At 37.3% G+C, this 19,348-nt stretch overlaps 1 protein-coding gene across 1 annotated transcript in view; it reads left to right on the top strand.

Annotated features, from left to right (window-relative positions):
* Positions 1–2,304: 2,304 nt before the first annotated feature.
* CWC15 (CWC15 spliceosome associated protein) overlaps positions 2,305–19,348 on the top strand; it is a 34,817-nt gene continuing 17,773 nt past the window's right edge. The window contains exons 1-5 of the mRNA XM_021000706.2: positions 2,305–2,425; positions 3,752–3,890; positions 6,561–6,673; positions 10,043–10,131; positions 11,429–11,542. Coding sequence (XP_020856365.1) covers positions 3,760–3,890; positions 6,561–6,673; positions 10,043–10,131; positions 11,429–11,542 — 447 coding nt within the window. The 5' untranslated portion in view covers positions 2,305–2,425; positions 3,752–3,759. The remainder of the gene's footprint in view (positions 2,426–3,751; positions 3,891–6,560; positions 6,674–10,042; positions 10,132–11,428; positions 11,543–19,348) is intronic.

Here is a 19,348-nt window from a genome sequence, read left to right as displayed (position 1 = left end):
GAGAGGCACACATCCTTTTGTCTAGATAGCCCAAGGTGGCAGGTGGTCTGAGTAGAAATAATTTTCTCTGTCCAAGAGTGATGTTATGATGGATGACATTACCCCCTCACTGGAAAGGTGTATAAACTGTGAGCCTTGCTGCCATGATTGTCTTTGGTCTAAGAGAGACAGCTAAATAACCAATGACCATCCTTTTATTGCTGGCCTTATTAATAAAATTATTAAATTACCCAGAAACTATGTCTCTTGAACCTTTTTAAATGTCACAATGGGAAAAAAGGATTATATTTTATAGCACTAATGTTCTTCTGGTAATGACATATGGCTGTGACACTACAGTCTTCAAAGAATTAAAATTAAGAATTAATCAAAGGGCAATGGAGAAGCACACAGCAGGAGGTGTGGTATTGGGGGAAGAGCACTAGATCTGCAGTTAGAGGTCACGGCTATGTCACTGTACTCTCTGGACCTCAGTTTCCCCATCTAAAAAGTGAGGGGGTTGGACTTACTGGTGTCTAACGTCCTTTTCCACTTTTAAAATTACGATCATTACAAACATGTAGGAGTAGCCTCCAAATTTGTGTAGGGAATTCCAGGTGAGGAAACTCCATCTACGAAGCAGCTGTTTCCTAATTTACAGACTTAAGAGGGTTAGTTGTCTAACTCATCCATGGTTATATGGCTAGAATATGCCAGCAATAGGACTTGAGCTGTCTTTTTGACTTTAATGATAGGGAGAGCAAAAGTCTATATATATAGCACTTACTACGTGCCAGGCACTTTGCTAAGTGCTTTACAATTATCATCTCATCTGATGTTCACAAGAACCTTGAAATCTAAGTGCTGTTATCATCTCCATTTTGCAGATAACGAAACTGAGGCAAATAAAGGTCAAATGATTTTCCCAGGATCACACAAGTAGTCAGGGTCTGAATCCAGATTCGAACTCTGGTCTTCCTGACTACAGGCCCAATTCAGTAACTCTTATAGATCCTCCACTGCACCATTGTTCCCCCATCCCTCCCAACACACTGCTGTAATTTCTCTGGCCTGCCATCTCTGGGGCTGGAGCAGGAAGTGATCCCCCAGGATACCTGCCAGTGCCCTGGATGTCAGGGATAACTACTTCCATGTCTCCTCAGGATTCTTCTGACTGAACCCTCACATACCAACCTGCCCTTTTAAAGGTCCAGTATGGAGATAGGCCCAAATCCATAACAAGCTGACCCGCTCAAATAATCCCTCAATAAAATGTGTCTGGGTCAACAAGCTATTCAAATTAAGCTATCCTTGCTAATCAGTGTTCCAAAGCTGTCAAATCCCTATCCTTATTTTGTTAAATATTTCCCAATTACATATTAATTTGGTTCTGGGAGCGCGGCAGACTCCACGCAGCCCGTGTTGGACACCTCTGCACTACACTGCCTCTTACCTGATTTTTTAAAACTACTTTTTATTATACCACTGCCCGGAGCTGTAACACTGACTTGTAAGGCCTTTACAAGAGCGACAAGGGGGATTAAAAAACATTTAAACACACCACGTACGCCCCTGTACGTTTTCTTCCCAGTCCTTGGGTAGATCTGCTCTTCAGGAATAATCACAACCCATTCCAAACCCTCTCCTCCTGCCTGACTCTGGTAAGTGTCCTGGGATTTTAAATTCTCAACAGGAGGCGGACCTAAGGCAGATTTAGAGGCACGTCGTTGCCTGGATACCAACGGGGCACCTAAGTTGTCAACCAGTGACAAATGTCGAGACAGGGCCACAAAGGCCCACCTCCTTTTCCGCCTGCCCTAGGACACCTTCTTAGGATCCCTCCTCAGGTTCAGTGAAGCTCTTATGTTTATCAACAACGTATCCTTCCACCTCCACAGAGAGAAAACGCGCGGCCTCGGCGGGTGGATCGGAGTCACTCTCCGGAAAGGCGAAGGGACTCACAGTCGACCCCTGGCGGCCAAACAAGGCCGGCGCCGGCCACAAGCCACGACTTCCTTCCGTCTGGCACCCTGCAGTGCAGAGGCGAAGAGAACTGGGGGGAAGTGGAAGGGGGAGGCCTCTGAAGAGAAGATTGCGAGGAAGAAAGAACCTATGAAATACTGGATAAATGAATGTTCGCGAGTCGAACCACAGTTGACCGGAAAAGGCGGGCTCAATCTATCCTCTCCCGGATGTGCCAGCGACTTCCGCTTCTATTCCCGCCCCGTCGGCGGCCTTTCTCCTCTACGATTGGCTGTTGGCTTTGGTTATATGACGCATTCCGTTAAGCGCCGCTCCGCCCTCTTGTTTTTCTTTTCCGGTTTGAAGAGAGTCGAGTTGTTCCCAAACTCTATGCTTTTCGGGGTCGGCGCGGAGAGCTGTGGGAAGGAGGAAGAGTAATGGTGCTGGTGTGAAATCGAGGGGCTGTGGGGCTGACCAGCTTGAAGTAAGTGACGTCGGAGCCCTCTCTCCGTGGCTCGCGGAGAGGAAAAGGCTATGGGGGGGAGGGGTCTGGAGGTGGGAGATGGGGAAAGGCGGGGGAGCTGAAGGGAAAAGCCAAGCCGCACGGGTTCCAGGGATGCGGGGTCGGGTGTAAAGGTGAGGCCCCGGCTCGTGCTGCTGGTTGTTGCCACTTCTCCTTTGCTGTCAGAAGGCGCATTCACTTGGCCCCGGGGCTCCGGCCGCCCCTGGAAGCGCTCCCTCCCCTGATCTCTGGTGGGACTTCACTAGGTTACTCTCCTTTGCACTGGTTACTTGGGGACGTGCCGCCCTCACTGCGCTTTAGAGTGTAAGCTTCTTGAGGGGAGGCTTTGGGGCTTCTTCCTTTGTACTCTTGATGCCTGGACTGCTAGGATCTGCTAATGTAAATAGCAGGCAAACTCAGCTTCTGACAGAGGTGGAGGAAACAAGTGGCTTCCAACTTCCTCAGATTTGGTGGAAAATATATTTCCACTCCCCCACACCCCAACAGTTAGCATTGAACCACATGTTTTAGTAACAACAGCAAGACAGCGACAAGAAGTATATTATGATAACTTTTAGTCCAGAAAATTGAATTGAGGGATATGAGTATTAAGGATGAGAATTTTTCTTGTTTACTTTAAACTGTCAGGTTTATCACAGAGCAAACATTTTTGGCCAACTTTAAGCTGGAGAAGAATGAACTTGTATACCTTTGTTTCTTTCAGTTTTCCCTTGCTGGTTTGAGGCTCCTAAGAGTGGGTTTTGTTTTTAACCACTCACAGTTTCTTGGTGAGAATACTGACTTTGGAATTAGAGGATATGTGCTCAGGTCCTGGCTGTCCCACTGTGGCATTGAGAAATTCACTTAAGCTCTCTAGGCTTCTCTTTCCTTACCACTTCCTGAAGAGAGTAGCTTAAATGACCTCTCAAGTCCTTTCCATGTCTAAATCTGATGAAGATAATAAGCACAATGTTACTTGCCAAGGTCTGGTGAGAGTCAGGCAGTGGTCCTAAAAATGATTATTTCCTCCTTCACCTTTCTAGGACTTTTAGTTTGCTGTGGTAGGTCATTGTTTTGAGGGAGTGTGTTCTCAATATACATGCTGTTGTGATTTTTGTATGGTCTTTAGATAAAGGTACAAATAGAAAAAGAAAGTTATTGAAAAAGGGGATAGTGGTGACGGGAAAAGGCGGGCTCAGTTAAATGAATTTTGGAAGTGCTGTAGCATAGAATTTTAACTCTACTTTTAAAACTAAAAATTTTCTTAAGAGTATATATACGACTAAATATAAACATATATCTTTGAAGCATTGAAGATGACAACAGCGGCAAGGCCTACTTTTGAACCTGCAAGAGGTGGAAGAGGAAAGGGGGAAGGTGATTTGAGTCAGCTTTCCAAGCAATATTCAAGCAGAGATCTACCTTCTCACACAAAAATTAAATACAGGTAATAATGATTCTAAGTTTTTCTTGTCTTAGAGATATTTTTTTCTTATAAGGCAGAAGAAATTTTGTATGGTTATGTAATGAACTCTTCTGGTTAATAGGGTATTGCTGTATGCGCTGATTACAATTATCTAAGAATTAGCAAAAAGATATAAACATTAAAACTGTATTTAACATAAATTTCATTCTTTAACGTATAATGAAGATTTTTTTTCTGTGTTGTGTTCACATATGCACAATTACTGTTGTCAAAACACAGACATAATGGAAATTTCTATCTAGTAGAACATCAGTTTACTTTGGAGGATTTACTATATGATCGTAAAAATCTTCTGTATCATGAGATTGTATTTTTTTATGGCCCCAACATCTAATTTAGATTTCAGTTTTTCTTTCCTGCTAAATATGGCCTGACTTTACACTGTACCTACTATGATTCAAGTGTATTTAATTAGCTTCCTTACATTTGGTCCATCCTATCGATAGCAGCAAGAACCTTTTTTTATTTTAAACATTGTTTTCATCATTTTACTCCTTATCAAAAATCAGACTCCAGGTATCTTGAATACCTCACACATGCATTTAGACCTTGTAGTATTGTAATGGGTTTTTAAGCACTCTCATGAGTCTCTTTTACCTATAATGTGAGTCTTTGCTAATACCCTGGCTCGTAATTTGAGTTTCAGGCATTCGAATATATTCTCTCCACATCTCATATTACTCACTTTAACCTTTTCTATAAGCCAAGATAAAAAATAATATTACTATCTAAACTCCATAAAAAAGATGAAATTAATAAGATATAAGTCATTTAGCTATAATGAGCATAAAATTTTTAATGTATGCCAAGGAAAGATAGACTTAAGCTTTTAAACTTGAAATCAGAGGTTAAATAATAAAGGCGATACCTACAAATGATTTGGTGTTCTTAAAGCAAGATGCGTTGAACATAAAGATAATCAAGACAGATGTGACCATAGAATCCTGAAATTAAAGTTGAATGAGAATAATACATTAGGAGCAATTAATACCTACTCAGTGCCAGTTTTAACGTGCACTTTTGGAACTTTGAAATGGTCGTAACAGATTTGGAAAGTATCCTAAAACATCCTCTACAATGTTAATGAAACATAGGACCTGTCGCTATAAAGTAGCTGTGGAAAGAGATTTATGCTACCTCTCAAAGTATGACAGAGATTGATAGACATTCTTAAAGCACATAATAATCAAGTCTAAAATATACAGAAATATTTCTAGAACAAGCAGACGTTACTTCACTGGGCAGTATTGTTAATACCGTTAGTTTTGTTCAGCATAGCAGAAAGCAGATGACTTCTAGAACGATTGTTTGAAATGGCTAAGATCCAAGAAGAGAATCAGAAGAATGTCATAGGAGACACACATATGGATTCTGCCTTAACCAACAGTATTGCGACAAAGAAATGTTGAACAGATGACTTAGTTGTGGTTTTATTGAGCAAGTAGAGGGATTTATGATAGCAGACCAGGGCAGTGCCACCAGAAATCTTCCATGACACTGGCAACCATCTTTGGTGAACGTTATGTCTCCCTTTTTATTTTAATGCTTTGCCAATGAATTCTGATGAATTAAATGATCATTATTTAATTGTATATGATCTTGTTTGTAGGAAACATACTATGTGAGGCAGACCTTTAAGGCTGCATTTTGTTCTACAGAGTCAAACACCCTTTTTGTAATCAATAAACAACATACAGATTTTAGAGTCTCAACATCTCTTGGTTATGTGGCTGTAATCTCCTGTAGAAAAGAATCTACAGATATTACCCTTCAGTAGTGCTTAAACCGTTTCATATTTCATCAAAAATAAATTCGATGAATAGACCATTCTCAAAAATATTTTATAGACATGAGAAATTAAGCACCTTAGTCAGGAGTTGCTAATGTCTTTTTGACAAGCCTTTTCACAGGGGAAATAATATTGCCTGTGATCTTTCACATTTTTAAAAATCTTTCCCCTTTGAGATCTTGAACTATATCTTCAGTCCCTGAGTACCTTTGAATTATTTTGCCTCTATATGGATTTCTTCCTTATGTATTTGGTCAAGTTGAGCTACTCTTCTTGACATCCTAATTACTAATGCTGCTTCCTTAATTAATATATTGGGTTTTGGGGTAGAGGAGTCCAATTCCCTGTTTTTTGTTTATTTCTAATGAAAATAGCTTGCTATAAAAATATTAGCAGATATAGTCTGGGTTTTTTTTCTCCTTCCAGTTTAATCTACTTCTTGAGCATTTGCATATACATAGAAAAGATTTTAAACAAAGCCATAACCTATTATGTAAAGCTTACATTTGAAAAAGAATAGAACAAATTCAATGTATTCATTTTAAATCTATCCTGTTTATCTGTCTCATTCTGAACCTCCTGTTCTCTTCTGTGCATTTAAAAAATGCTACAATGATCTTTAATGTTTTTCTTTACGATATTATAGTTATTGTGTAAAGTGTTCTGGTTCTACTCATTTGATTTATTTTCCTCAGTGGCTCTCCATCAGGAAAAAGCCATGCATTACCAAATAAGACATTCTTCTCAGGTTGTCTTAGATTCCAAACTATTTCATTGGTTGGCTTGTATACAAGCTCTAATTTTTTTTAAGTCTTCATGTTTTCATTTTATTTCTGTGTTAGACAAACTACTCAGGATGCTCCTGAAGAGGTTCGCAACCGTGATTTCAGGCGAGAACTAGAAGAGAGAGAGAGAGTTGCTGCAAGAGAGAAAAACAGAGATCGTCCAACTAGAGGTACCTGAATTATTTTGGCTTATAAACTATTGTAAGATATTTGTCTGTTTAATAAAAACACATGAAGTGTTTTTATTAAGGTTACTTTAACAGCCTTGACATATCTGAGCATGTCAGACAATTTGGCAAGCATTCATTCAGAGCTTACTATGTGTAAGGCACTATGCTAGAGAATTAGTATAGGAAACAACAACAAAAATGACTATCCCCTCAAGGAATACCTCTTCTGCTGGGGAATGCAGTCTGTACTGGAATAAATTCAAGGTAATTTGAAGAAGCAAAAAAACACTAATGACTGGAAAGGTCTGGAAAGGCTTCTCTGTTGAGCTGGCACCAGAGCTGAACCTTGAAGGATTTGAAAGGTGGCAGTGTAAAGAGACAGCATACTAGGCATGGGTGACGCAGCTGAGCACATTCAGAAGCAGGAGATGGAACAATGAATTTGAGAATAGAAGCAGCTAGGTGGCACAGTGAATACTAAAGTGTAGGTGGCATAGTGAATACCAGAATGTTGGGCCAGAAGTCAGGAAGACCTGACTTCAAATGTGGCCTCAGACACTTAGTACATGTCTAACCTTGTACAGGTCACTTAACCTCTGTCTTCCTCAGTTTCTTTAACTATAAAATGGGGGTATAATAGTGCCTGCTTCCCAGAGTTGTTAGGAGGATCAGATGAGATAATTTTCCATTAGCTTTGTAAGCTTCATGAGGTCAGGGGCTATCTTGCCTCTTTTTATATCCTCAATGCTTAGTACAGTGCCTGGCACAAAATAGGTGCTTAATAAATGTTTATTGGCTAACTGACTGAATACCTAATAATGCCCTGTGGTGGGAGTACGTGAATGGGAGTAATGGAAGATAACTCTAGAAAAGTAGGTCACAGCCAGAATTTGGAGGCCTGTAAATTCCAGCCTAAGGCAAGAAGAAGCCAGTGAAGATTTTTGAACACAGTAATGACATATTCAGATTTGTGCCTTAGGATGATTACTTAGGCAGCTATATTGAGGATAGATTGAAGGTTAGCTAGAAGTAGAGAAATAACTATAGAGGCTTTAAAAAATAGTCTAGAGGAGAGGAGACAATGAATGGCATGACAGAGATTGGTGGCTGTGTACATGGAGAAGAGACATCGAATGATAGAAGTGTTTTTGGAGGTAGAATTGAAAGGAATTAATTATCGGTTGGACATGGGACTTCAGGAGATGGGAGAGAAATGTTAAAGATGGTTACAAACTTAGGAGGATAATAGTACCCTCAACAAAAAAGGGAAAATTTTGGAGGAGGAGTAGGTTGGGGTAAGAGAGAAGATAGTGAGTTTAGTTTTGAACATGTTGAATTTTAGTTTTGAATAGAACTTACAAGCAGAGATCTATATCCAGCAGGCAGTTGGTAATGTGGGACTCAAATTTGGAACAAAATTAGGGCTAAGCATATAGATTTGAGAGTCGTGTACCTCAAAATGATTATTGAATCCATGGGAGCAGATAAGATGAATGAGAGTATAAAGAGAAAAAAGGGCCTGAGACAAAGCTTTGTGGGACATCCATGTATAAGGAGTGGGAGATGGATAATGAACCAGCAAAGGAGGTGAAGAGTAGTTCGACAGGTAGGTGGAGAAGGAATAATGCCACTGAAGCCAAGGGAGGAGGGTGCATCCAGAAAGGAGTGGTTAAATGTCAAAAGCTGCAGAGAGGTAGAATGAGGACTTGAAAAAGCTATTAGAGAAATGTGAATTAAAACAACTCTGAGGTACCATCTCACACCAGTCAGATTGGCTGAAAATGATAGAAGAGGAAAATGACAGGTGCTGGAGGGGATGTGGAAAAATTGGGACACTAATACACTGTTGGTGGAATGGTAAACTGATCCATCCACTTTGGAGAGCAATTTGGAATTATGCTGAAAGGGTTATAAAACTGTGTACACCCTTCGACCCAGCAATACTGTTATTAGCTTTGTGTCGCAAGGTGATCAGGGAAAAAGGAAAAGAACCTATGTGTTCTAAAACTTTTACAGCAGCTCTCTTTGTAGTGGCAAAGAATTGGAAATTGCGGGCATGCCACATCAGTTGGGGAATGGCTGAATAAGTTGTGGTACATGACTGTGATGGAATGCTACTGTGCTGTGAAAAATGATGAGTAGGTTGGTTTTTAAAAAACATGGAAAGAGTTGCCTGAAATAATGCAGAGTAAAATTAACAAAACCAAGAAGACATTGTAAACAGTAACAGCAATATGGTTCAGATGACTAAGCTACTTTGAGTAATAGTACCATTCAAAAGATGGTCTTATGGAGGTAGGACTTATGAAGGAAAATGCTATCTATTTCCAGAAAAAGAACTCCTTTATGGAGTTATGTATTATATGGTTCCGCATATATATCTATATCAAATGTTGACCTTCCCTAATGCAGAGTTGGGAGGAGTGGTTAAGTGTCAAAAACTGCAGAGAGATTGAGGACTAAAAAAGCTGTTAGATTTAGCCATTAAATTGTCTTTTATATATAAGGTAGTTAAGAATTGTTATAGTTCATTAGCACTAAGTGTTATCTTAATTTTCTGAAGCTTTGCAAGTTAAATTTCATCTTTATTCTGACTAGTTTGTTAATTGTAAATTACCTTGAGACTTGTATGTGGGATATAATGGGAGAATATAAAGTGAACCCCACTTTTTATCTTCATTGTAAGGACAAATTTAGTAAAAAACATTGGATAGATGACCTCTACGGGTACCTCCTAGCCCTAAGTCCATCGTAATGGAATCTGAGAATTCCTTGCAACCATCATTTTAGCAGTTAATGAGGGTTGCTGGGAGCCTCTAGGAACCATGGGGTAGGGAAGAGGTTGCTATCTGTAACTATTGGATGTTGGAAGTTCTTCAGAAGTAATAGCCATGACAGTGTTTATTCACTTTATCTCATGCTTCCGGTGGCTTTGTTATCAAGATTATTTACCATGATAGAGGCATCTTTGAGCCTAAAGGTACTTAGTCATCTTCCTGACCTCCTACCTTCCTCTCTACTTCCCTTCCCCTCGCCCTCACAAAAAAAAGGTCAGGTAGTGATCTCTGTCTTCGTAGAATATTAATTTGTATTTTGTACTTTTCTTATGTATTTGTATTTTAGCATCCCTCCTAAATTGTGAACTCTTGATAGATGGGATTATCTTATTTTGATATCTCCTCCAGTGTGTAGTGTCATTAGTTGAAAATAATAAGGACTTAGTAAATATTTGTTGAAAGAATGACTTGTGTAGACAACTTGTATCCAGAGCACAGGATCTCTGGAAGTCATCATAGCTTTTAGTTAGAACAGAATGAGCTGATTCTTTCCATTTTTGTTTTAATAATCTTTGTGATTTTCTTCCCCCAGAGCACACAACCTCATCTTCTGTGTCTAAGAAACCTCGATTAGATCAGATTCCTGCAGCCAACCTTGATGCAGATGATCCCCTAACAGATGTGTGTATTCTCTTTGATTGCCTTTTGGTGTTCAGAAGCATTTCTAGTCCTGTGTTTTCTAGGAATACTTATTTCTATTCATTTGTCTGAAAAGAATATGTATATATTTTCCTTTCTTGTTTTTCAAACATTTAGCCCTTAAATCATTACCAACTGTTTAGGACATTTTGAAATGAAAACCATCCTTTGAGTTTTGGGACTAAAAGAATCTTTAAAGGTTATAGTTTATTTTTTTTATGATAACTTTCTTTCCTTTCTAAGAGTCATAGGAGAAAAATTCAGTTTGATGTAACCTTTCTTCAAGGTAGTCTATACTTAAACAAAATTTGAAGGTTAGCACTTATGATCCCTGATGAAATACGAAGGAAGGTTCCACAACCTAGCATGCTTCACTGAAAACTTCACTCTTTCAAACTCCTCAAGTTAAACCTGAGATCTATGGAATACTCTGTTTAGTGTCTTGAATTCTGATTATAGAAGTACTTGATAGTCTTCTGGGAAGCTAGGCCTAAGGTTTTTGGTTTTTTGGCTTTTTTTTTTAATTTGCCCTTGAATTACTTAAATTAAATTGGAATCTAATGCTGCGCATGCACCCAATATTATAATTAGTTTGCTTTGTGGTTTAAATATTTGTCCATGGGACATGGGAGAAAAATCTTCTGGGTAGCTTGTCAAGGATAGTCTGGAATACAGAGCATATTTCAGCATTCACTCAAGTTATCTAAGATTGAGTTACCAACAGTGATTAAAAGCATATGGAACAATTTTACTCAAGTGTTTAAAGATTGTTTGTTTGAAATCATAAACTCTATTGCCTTGCTTCTGAGAATTCAACAGCCCTTTTTTGGATTTCGATTATACTTGGCTTATATAATTCGTAGCCTAGGGCTATTTGAGCTACTTAAAATTACTTTGGCTCTTCTTGGTCTTATTCATTCTCATTTTGCTTTGGGTTTTGCCTCTCTTATTTTTCTGACTTTAGTTGTATAAACCGAGTTGTGGTAATTGGGCTAAGAATGTTTTCGTTTGTTTGGTGCCTTTTGCCTTACAGGGAATTAATATTTTTTTCTAATGTTAGACTTGCTGTCGTTATAGCCATTAATGTTTTGAGAATCTCCTCAGTAATTCTGAAGGTGTGTCTTATTGTTCAGGTATTTGGACTGTGTATATTCTGTATCTAATAAAATTAAGACTTCTCACTGATGTGATGAATAGCAGATCAGTTATGGGGTGGGGGGATCAAACCCTTGTTCTGTTTTTCATTTCTGTTTTCTTAAATTATATATGTTCTTTCTAGGAAGATGATGAAGATGAGGATTTTGAGGAAGAAAGTGATGATGATGACACTGCAGCCTTACTGGCAGAACTAGAAAAAATAAAAAAAGAAAGAGCTGAAGAACAAGCCCGGAAGGTACAGATTTCTTCAGGGTTGTTGGTTTTTTTCTCCCTCTGGTCACAAAATCAAAAAAAATCACTGATTTAAGCACTACCACGTCTTCATATTTTTTCGGAATTCTGCTCTCTGCTATGGTTATGGGTTAGAGCAGCTATTGAACTATAATCTAGTTAGTTTCACATTATAAGTCCCTTTGGTAATATTAAAAGTTCTTGCTAGTCTGGTACTGACCTTATTAAAGGGATCATCTCATTGTAGAGTTCCTGTGATTCTAGGCAGTTGTTGGGAAACCTGTTCAATTAAACAGTTCACACATTTATTAAAGCGCTTACTCTATGTAAGGTATTTTGTTTTGCATTTGGTATGCAGAGTCAAATGTAGTCCCTATCAGTAAGGAATTTACATTCTGTTATGAGGTACGGCATATAAACAAACAATTAAATACAAGGTAACTTAATAATGAAGATAATTTTAAAATCTTTTAAAATGTTTTATTTTAAAAATTAATTTGTTTTCATGTCACCTTCATTTCCTAATGTATCTATTCCCCCTCATCCTGAGAGTCATTTTTTATATAGAACTGGAAAAGTGAATATATTTTCTGACTTGATCTTTGCTGGTTTTTCTTTTTCTTTTTTTTTTAATAAGTATTTACTGATGTCTTTTGTTTTTCATATCACCATAGTTTTCCCCATTTCACTCATTCTCTCTGTCCTCCTCCAGGAAAGCCATTCCATATAACAAATAGTAATTTTTTTAAGATCAGGGAAAAAAAAGAGGGAAAAGTCAATATGGCTGGTTGATGCAGTGCAAAAGTCTGAAAGCTTATGTAGCATGCAACACTGGTAGACCTCTCATTTCTGTAAAGGTGTGAGTTGGGAGTGTCTTCGTATATCTTTTCTTTTGAGCCATACTTGTTCTTTATAATTTTTCAATGTTCGCTTTTGATTTTGTGCACATTTACATTGTTGTAGCCGTTGTATATATTGTTTTCTTAGCTTTGTTTACTTCAGTTTGCATCAGTTCATCTCAGTCCTTCTCAGTTCATGTCAACATCCTCTGTGCTTCTCCATATCCATCACGTTCATAATTTCTTACATTACACTAATATTCCCATTACATACATGTTCCACAGTTTGTTTAGCCTCCACTTTTTTCTAATTCTTTGCTAGCACAAAAAGTGCTCCTATTTTGGTGTATTGGAGGACTTTTCCCTTATTAATGGCCTCTATGATCCCAGGAATGGAATCTCAGGTTAAAGACTATGGATAGTTTAGACTTTATTTATATAGTTCCAGATTGCTTTCCAAAATGGTGGTTCTCATTCACAGCTCCATCAGCAGTACACCAGTATGCCTATCTTCCCACAACCCTTCCAGAATTGATTATTATTCTGTTTGTCATCTTTGCCAATTGCAGAGTATGAGGTGAAACCTCAGGGTTGCTTTGATTTGCATTTCTCTTATTTGTGATTTGGAACAGAGGTGTCAGATATGTAGTCCATAATACTCCTGAATATACCCAAACTAGATTAAGATATAATTGGAAATACTTAACACACTAAATAAAAACACAACAAAACATAGATAATATTCTATTGGGGGGGTTAAGTCATTATGCAGCTTGCAGGTATTTGTATATATGGCTTAGTGGTCCTCATATCTGTTTGAGTTTGACACCACTGATTTGAAGGATTCTTTCATGTGGTTGTTAACAGTTTGCATTTTTTCATTTGAGAACTCTTTGTTCATACCCTTTGACTACTTATCTATTAGAGAGTGGCTTTTGGTTTTACTTATACATTTATTTATTATCTTGGATTCCAAACCCTTATCAGAGAAATTTGATACAAAGATTTTCCCCCATTTGACTGCTTCTCTTCTTAATCCTAAGTGCATTAATTTGTCTGTGCAGAAGCTTTTCAGTTTCAAAGTTATCTATTTTATCTTTTGTAATTGCTTCTATCCCTTATTTGCTTAAGAATATATCTCCTACTGGTAGCTGTGAGAGGTTTATGATCTGCTTCTCTTTCATTTCCTTTGTAGTATGATCCTCAATACCAAAGTCATATATTAATTTTTAATGTATGTAGAAAATAGTATAAGGTGTTAGTCTAAGCCCAGTTTCTGTTAGGCTGCTTTCTGGTTTTCCTAGCCGTCTTCATCAAACAGAGTTCCCTCCTAAGCCCTCTACTTTATTGAACATTGGGCTCTTGAGCTCCATTGCTCTTGATTCTTCCTTGTCTGGTCTGCTCCGTTGGCCCACCTCTCCACTTCTCAGCCAATATCAGTTGGTTTTGATGACTACTGCACCACAGTAGTGCTTTAGGTATGGAAGTGCTCTTTTCCCTTTCTCCTTAACTCCCTTCATTATTGCCCTTGATTTTCCAAATAAACTTTGTCATCATTTCATCAAGTTCTCAAAACTATCCCTTTGACAGTTTGGCATAGCATTAAAGTACAAACTAACTTTGGTAATGCTATCATTTTAATTTAAGGGTTTTTTATGTCTTTTGTTTGTTTGTTTGTTTATGAGGCAATTGGGGTTAAGTGACTTGCCCAGAGTCACACAGCTAGTGAGTTTAATGTGTCTTTAAGAATGGATTTGAACTCAGCTCCTCCTGAGTCCAGGGCCAGTGCTCTATCCAGTGTGCCACCTAGCTGCACCTTTTTTTTTTAAATTTCTTTACGGAGCACTTTGTAATTGAATCTATACAAGTCTTTTTTGTGCTTTGGTAGACTGATTGTCAGATCCTTTTTTTAGTTTGTAGTTATTTGGAATAGGATGTTCCTTTCTGTTATTTCCTCTTAGATCTTGTTGTTATTATTATATGGAAATATGGTTGTTTTTTTAAGCATTTACTTTGTAGCCTGAAACTTTGCTGGGTTAATTTTCTCTAAGTGTAGTATCTTTGATTCCTATCATATCAGTAAATCTCTTTACCTGTCTTCACATCTTTAATTTTTTTTTGTATTATTGTTATTGGTGGCATTTCATAAGAGAACATTAACAAGTAGAGATGAGTAGAGAATTAGGGCCAAGGCCTCAAAGATTAGATGACTTCTGAGATGAAAGGAAATGATCCTTGAGAGAAGATAATTCTGAGATGCAGAAATGGGGAGGGAGAGCATTCTAGGCATGAAGGGGATGGATGGATTCTTCTTGTTAATGAAGGCAAAAGATGGAATGTCAAGTTTTGGAAATAGCTCAAAGTCCAGCTTCACTAGAAATAGATTTCATAAAGGAGAATAATATAAAATCAGATTTGGGACACACTTTACAGAGTCTTAAAAGCTGTAGTGAGGATTTTATATTTATTTAAGAGGCAAAAGGGAACCACTGAAGGTTTATTGTTGATGAGTGACACAGTTATATCCTTAGGAAGATGATTTTGGCAGTCGTGTGGGTGAAAAGTTGGAGAGGGGAAAGAACAGAAGCAGGGACACTATGTAAGAGGCTATTACATAGTACAGGAGAGGAATGATGAGGGCTTTTTCACAGTAGTATTTGCAGTCATTTTTTCTGTGTTTTTTTTGGCATTTGAGTAAGGTACATGGTGCTGGAATATGAAAATATTGTCAATCTTTGCCCTCTATTGATAAATTGGCTGGGAATTTGTCATAAAAGAGGATTCTTTTCGTTAAACTGCTATAGAATTTGCTGTCAGTCTGGGTGAACTTGGAATTAAATATTTCGGGCACCCATTAAAAACTGTATCTAATACTATAATAGTTCTCACATTTTTTTTGTCTCTAGAACAAAGACTATCAAATTGATTTCCCACTATCCACCAAAACCCTCCCCCAGAATGAATGAGATTAGGATATTTCTTTTGTTGAGCCTCCAATAAGGAATATCGTTATAAACTTTTTCATTCATAACTAACAGTTATATACATTGCTATTAATGTTGTAACAGAATTAGATCTTCTGGAAGATTCTTGTGGACTACAAGCATCTTTAGACTACAATTTGAGAATCTTGATGGTTAAGGTATGCTCCTTTGAAGAGACTTAAGCGATTATATTAAGAAATTTTTTTTAAAAGTTTGGCTAAAAGTACTATCCATTTGGATAAAAAAGTTCTTAAATGTGAATTTAATGCTTGAGAGTGTGTGTGTCGCACACACGCTTGCTTTGAAATATCAGAAATACTTGAGATATTTTTGAAACATCTAATTCTGTTAACTTTGAGTTTATAACTTGATACATGTTATAAGAATCATGTTTTTGTAAGTAAAGTAAACATTTGCTAGGTTTTAGTTGATTGGTACATATAGTAGTACATTAGAGAATTTTAAGCATCATAAGTATATTTATAGCAAACTCATAACAATAGTCATGCTGTAAATGTCATTACAAAAAATGTTTTGACTAATGGGGATTGGTTTCCTTTGATCTTCATATAAAGGCAGAATCAGTCTCTTAGTGATATAATTCTATTGTTTTCCCAAATTGAAATGAGAAAATTTTGTAGGCCAGGAAAAGAGCATGGGGAAAAACTCAGTAATGTTTCACTTACTGAGTTCAGAAAGCAATTGGAATTTTTTTTCTTACTACAGCAGTTTGACAAAGAAATTGGCCATAAGAACTAAAGATTTTTCTACCAGCAAGTAGGCAGAGAATTTTGTGCTGACCTGAACTAATTGTTCAGTATTTGTGTTCCTGCCAGGCAGTTAATACTAGAAGAAAACATAAAGGGGGCTCAAGGAACAGCTCTCTACTCCCCATGTTATCAGAGAGAATTAAGTAATCCTTGGGGGAAAAAAGTAGAAGAAGGGCTCCAAGGTTTAAACAAAGAAGGAAAAGGACTTGAAGAAATAGAAGTATATCTTTGCCTGTATCAAGTAGTTGTAGGATAGAGTGTGCCCTAGAGGAGAAGAGAAGGAAGGACAACCACACTTGGAGCTAAGAAATAGATGTGAGGCTCTTTTCATTGAGGGAATGACTAATCTCTTTAGGAAAAAAAACCAGGTGCTTGAGTCCCAAGGGACAATAATGTATATTTTAGTAGGTAAGTACCTTTAGTAGAGAGATCATCCAGTAAGGATAAGGGTGAAAGGGAATACAAGATAAATAATATGATTGCTGACTCTGCTTAGTAGTACTGAGGCAGATATTGTAGAACCAGCTTTGTCAACAGAGAGGTCTGCTCTCTTCCCATGGGGGTGGGGGAGTGTGTGTGTGTGTGTACATGAACATTACAAAACTCATAAGACTTTTCAAAACTTGTGACTGAATCCAGTTATTCATATGAGAACAAATATTACTATGAGAGAGAATCTAGAAAACATTGTAAAGATTCTGAAGTTCTTGGTACAAAAATAAAGCCCTCAAGGGGCATACTCAGGTGGTAGGTACTTCATTAGTAGTGCCAAATAAAAGCAAGGACTCTAGAAAGTGAATGGCTGATTAAGAAGTTGGTATCTGAAAATGGAATTTGGCTTTCTGAGACATAAAATAAAGGAATGTCATTGTCTATGCCGGTCAAACTACCAAAGGGACACTTTACAGAGCTAGATAAAGTAATAATAAAATTCATTTGAAGGAATAAAAGACCCATGATATTAAGGGAAATAATGAAAAAGGATAGGAATCAAGGGGGAATAGAATTTCCACACTAAACCATAATAAAGCGTCAGTCATCAAACCATTTGTTAACTAGTTAAAAAATAGAAAAGTAGAGAAGTGGACCAGACTAGAAAGGGGAAAATGAGTAATAATAAATTTAGTAACTCAGTGTTTGACAAACCTAGGAACATAAATTAGCCAGCAAAATTACTGCTTAAAAAATCAGATTTAGTATGGTGTACCATACTCCACAATAAATTCAAATTGGATCTACTGCTTGAATATTAAAGATCATGCCATTAGAAGAAAAGTAGATCATGTACTTTTTGCCACTGTGGGTAGGAAATCAATTCTTAACCAAACAAGGGATAGAGGAAATTACAAAACATAAAATGGATAATTTTGATTACATGAAATTGGGAAGTTTTTGCACACAGAAAATTAATGAATCTCAAATAAGAGAAGTGGTCGATGGGAAAAATCTTTGTTTCATATTTCTTGGACACAGGTTTGATATCCAAGATAAGTAAACAGCTAACAAATACATAAGACCGAAAGCCTTTCCCCAGTAGATAAATGGTCAATGGAAATGAATAAAGATTACTATTAAAAACCTTAGGAAAGAGTGGTCCAATCACTGATAAGAATAATGCAAATCAAAACAACCCTAAGATGGAAATGATCAATGTAGGAGAAATTGTGGAAGGATAGATACACTAATGCATTGTTGGTGGAGTTGTGAATTAGTGCGGTCATTCTGGAGAGCAATTTGGAATTATGCAAATAAAGTGCTTAAAATGTCTATAACTGACCCAGAGAATTCCACTGCCAGGCATATACTCCAAGGAGGACATTCATTAAAAAGAAAGGCTCCATATATACTAAAATATTTATAGCAGAATTTTTTTTTCTTTTGGTAGCAGAGAACCGCAAACAAAGTAGATGGCTAAACAAACTTGGGTACATGATTGCAATGGAAATATTATTGTGTTGTAAGAAATGACAAATATGAATACAAAGAACAAGGAAAGACATGAATTAATGTTAAATGAATAGAGCCAGGAAGCATACCCGTTGACCATAGAAATAAAAATGAAAAAAACAGTAAACATAAAACAATAAAAAATGAGTGTTGTAAAATTATAAAGCACAAATTTGGCCCGAAGTCAGAAATATGAAAAGACATCTCACCCCATTACTTTGCAAGGGGATGAGATTCCCAGGAGTGTGCAACGTTGTATATGTCAGTTGTTTTCAGTGTATTAATCTGTGTTGCTGATTTTTTTCTCAACTTCCTCTTCTAAAAATAAATTCTTATGAGGGATCTCTTCTTGGGGGGTAGGACAAAATCTAGGCAATGTAAAAACAAAAGATAACAATAAAAATCTATTTTTAAAAAAAGATATATTCTTCTTAATATACACATTGATGTAATCCAGGAACCAGGTAGTAATAGTAGAGATTTGGCTATTTTCTTCATTGGTCTTCATTGACCACCTTGACGGAAAGAGAAAATTGATGAAATTTTTTTTTTTTTGAGTCAGTGGGAGTTAAGTGACTTGCCCAGGGTCACACAGTTAGATAGTAAGTGTCTGACCCCCGATTTGAATTCATGTCCTCCTGACTCCAGGGCCAGTGCTCTATCCACTGCGCCACCTAACTGCCCCAATCTCAAAAATTGATGAATTTTTGAAAGTGATCATAAGCATAACATTGAGCCAAGACGGACAGTTTTATCTAACCATCTGTTGGAGTTCTCTGCCAGAAACAAAGAAGCTAATGATTTCTTGACTTCCCATAATTATAATTTTATCCTTGTAAAGGTGGAGCAAATAACAAGTGGAACTATCTTGGATCTAATTCTGAGCAACAACAAGGAGTTGGTTTATTTAATGACAATAAGAGAAAGCATTGGGGATATTGACAACCTCATCTTATAGTTTGTAGTAGAGAAAGAAAAGTCAGGCACAGGAATAGGAACACAGTTGTAGGTATGGAGGGTACCTGAAAAGATGAAAAAGACATATTCAGCTATTACTTTACTTCTGGTTTCTCTGCAAGAAGAATGAATTTTAACCTGGAAAGGATAGAACAAGAATGGACAATAGAGAGTTGAAACCCATGATAAGTAAGGAAACGATAAGAGACTACATAACTGTGGAAGAGTTTGTCAACAGGTTATTGAAAGAACTGGCACATGTGGTTACTGAGCTGTTGTCAGCTCTTTCTGAAACATTCTAGGGAAAGGAAAA

Source organism: Phascolarctos cinereus, unplaced genomic scaffold, assembly GCF_003287225.1.
Source record: "Phascolarctos cinereus isolate Bilbo 61053 unplaced genomic scaffold, phaCin_HiC Scaffold_726;HRSCAF=1367, whole genome shotgun sequence".
Lineage (NCBI taxonomy): Eukaryota > Metazoa > Chordata > Mammalia > Diprotodontia > Phascolarctidae > Phascolarctos > Phascolarctos cinereus.
The sequence above is the reverse complement of the archived record's forward strand: the minus strand, read 5'-3'. Positions and strand labels throughout refer to the sequence as shown.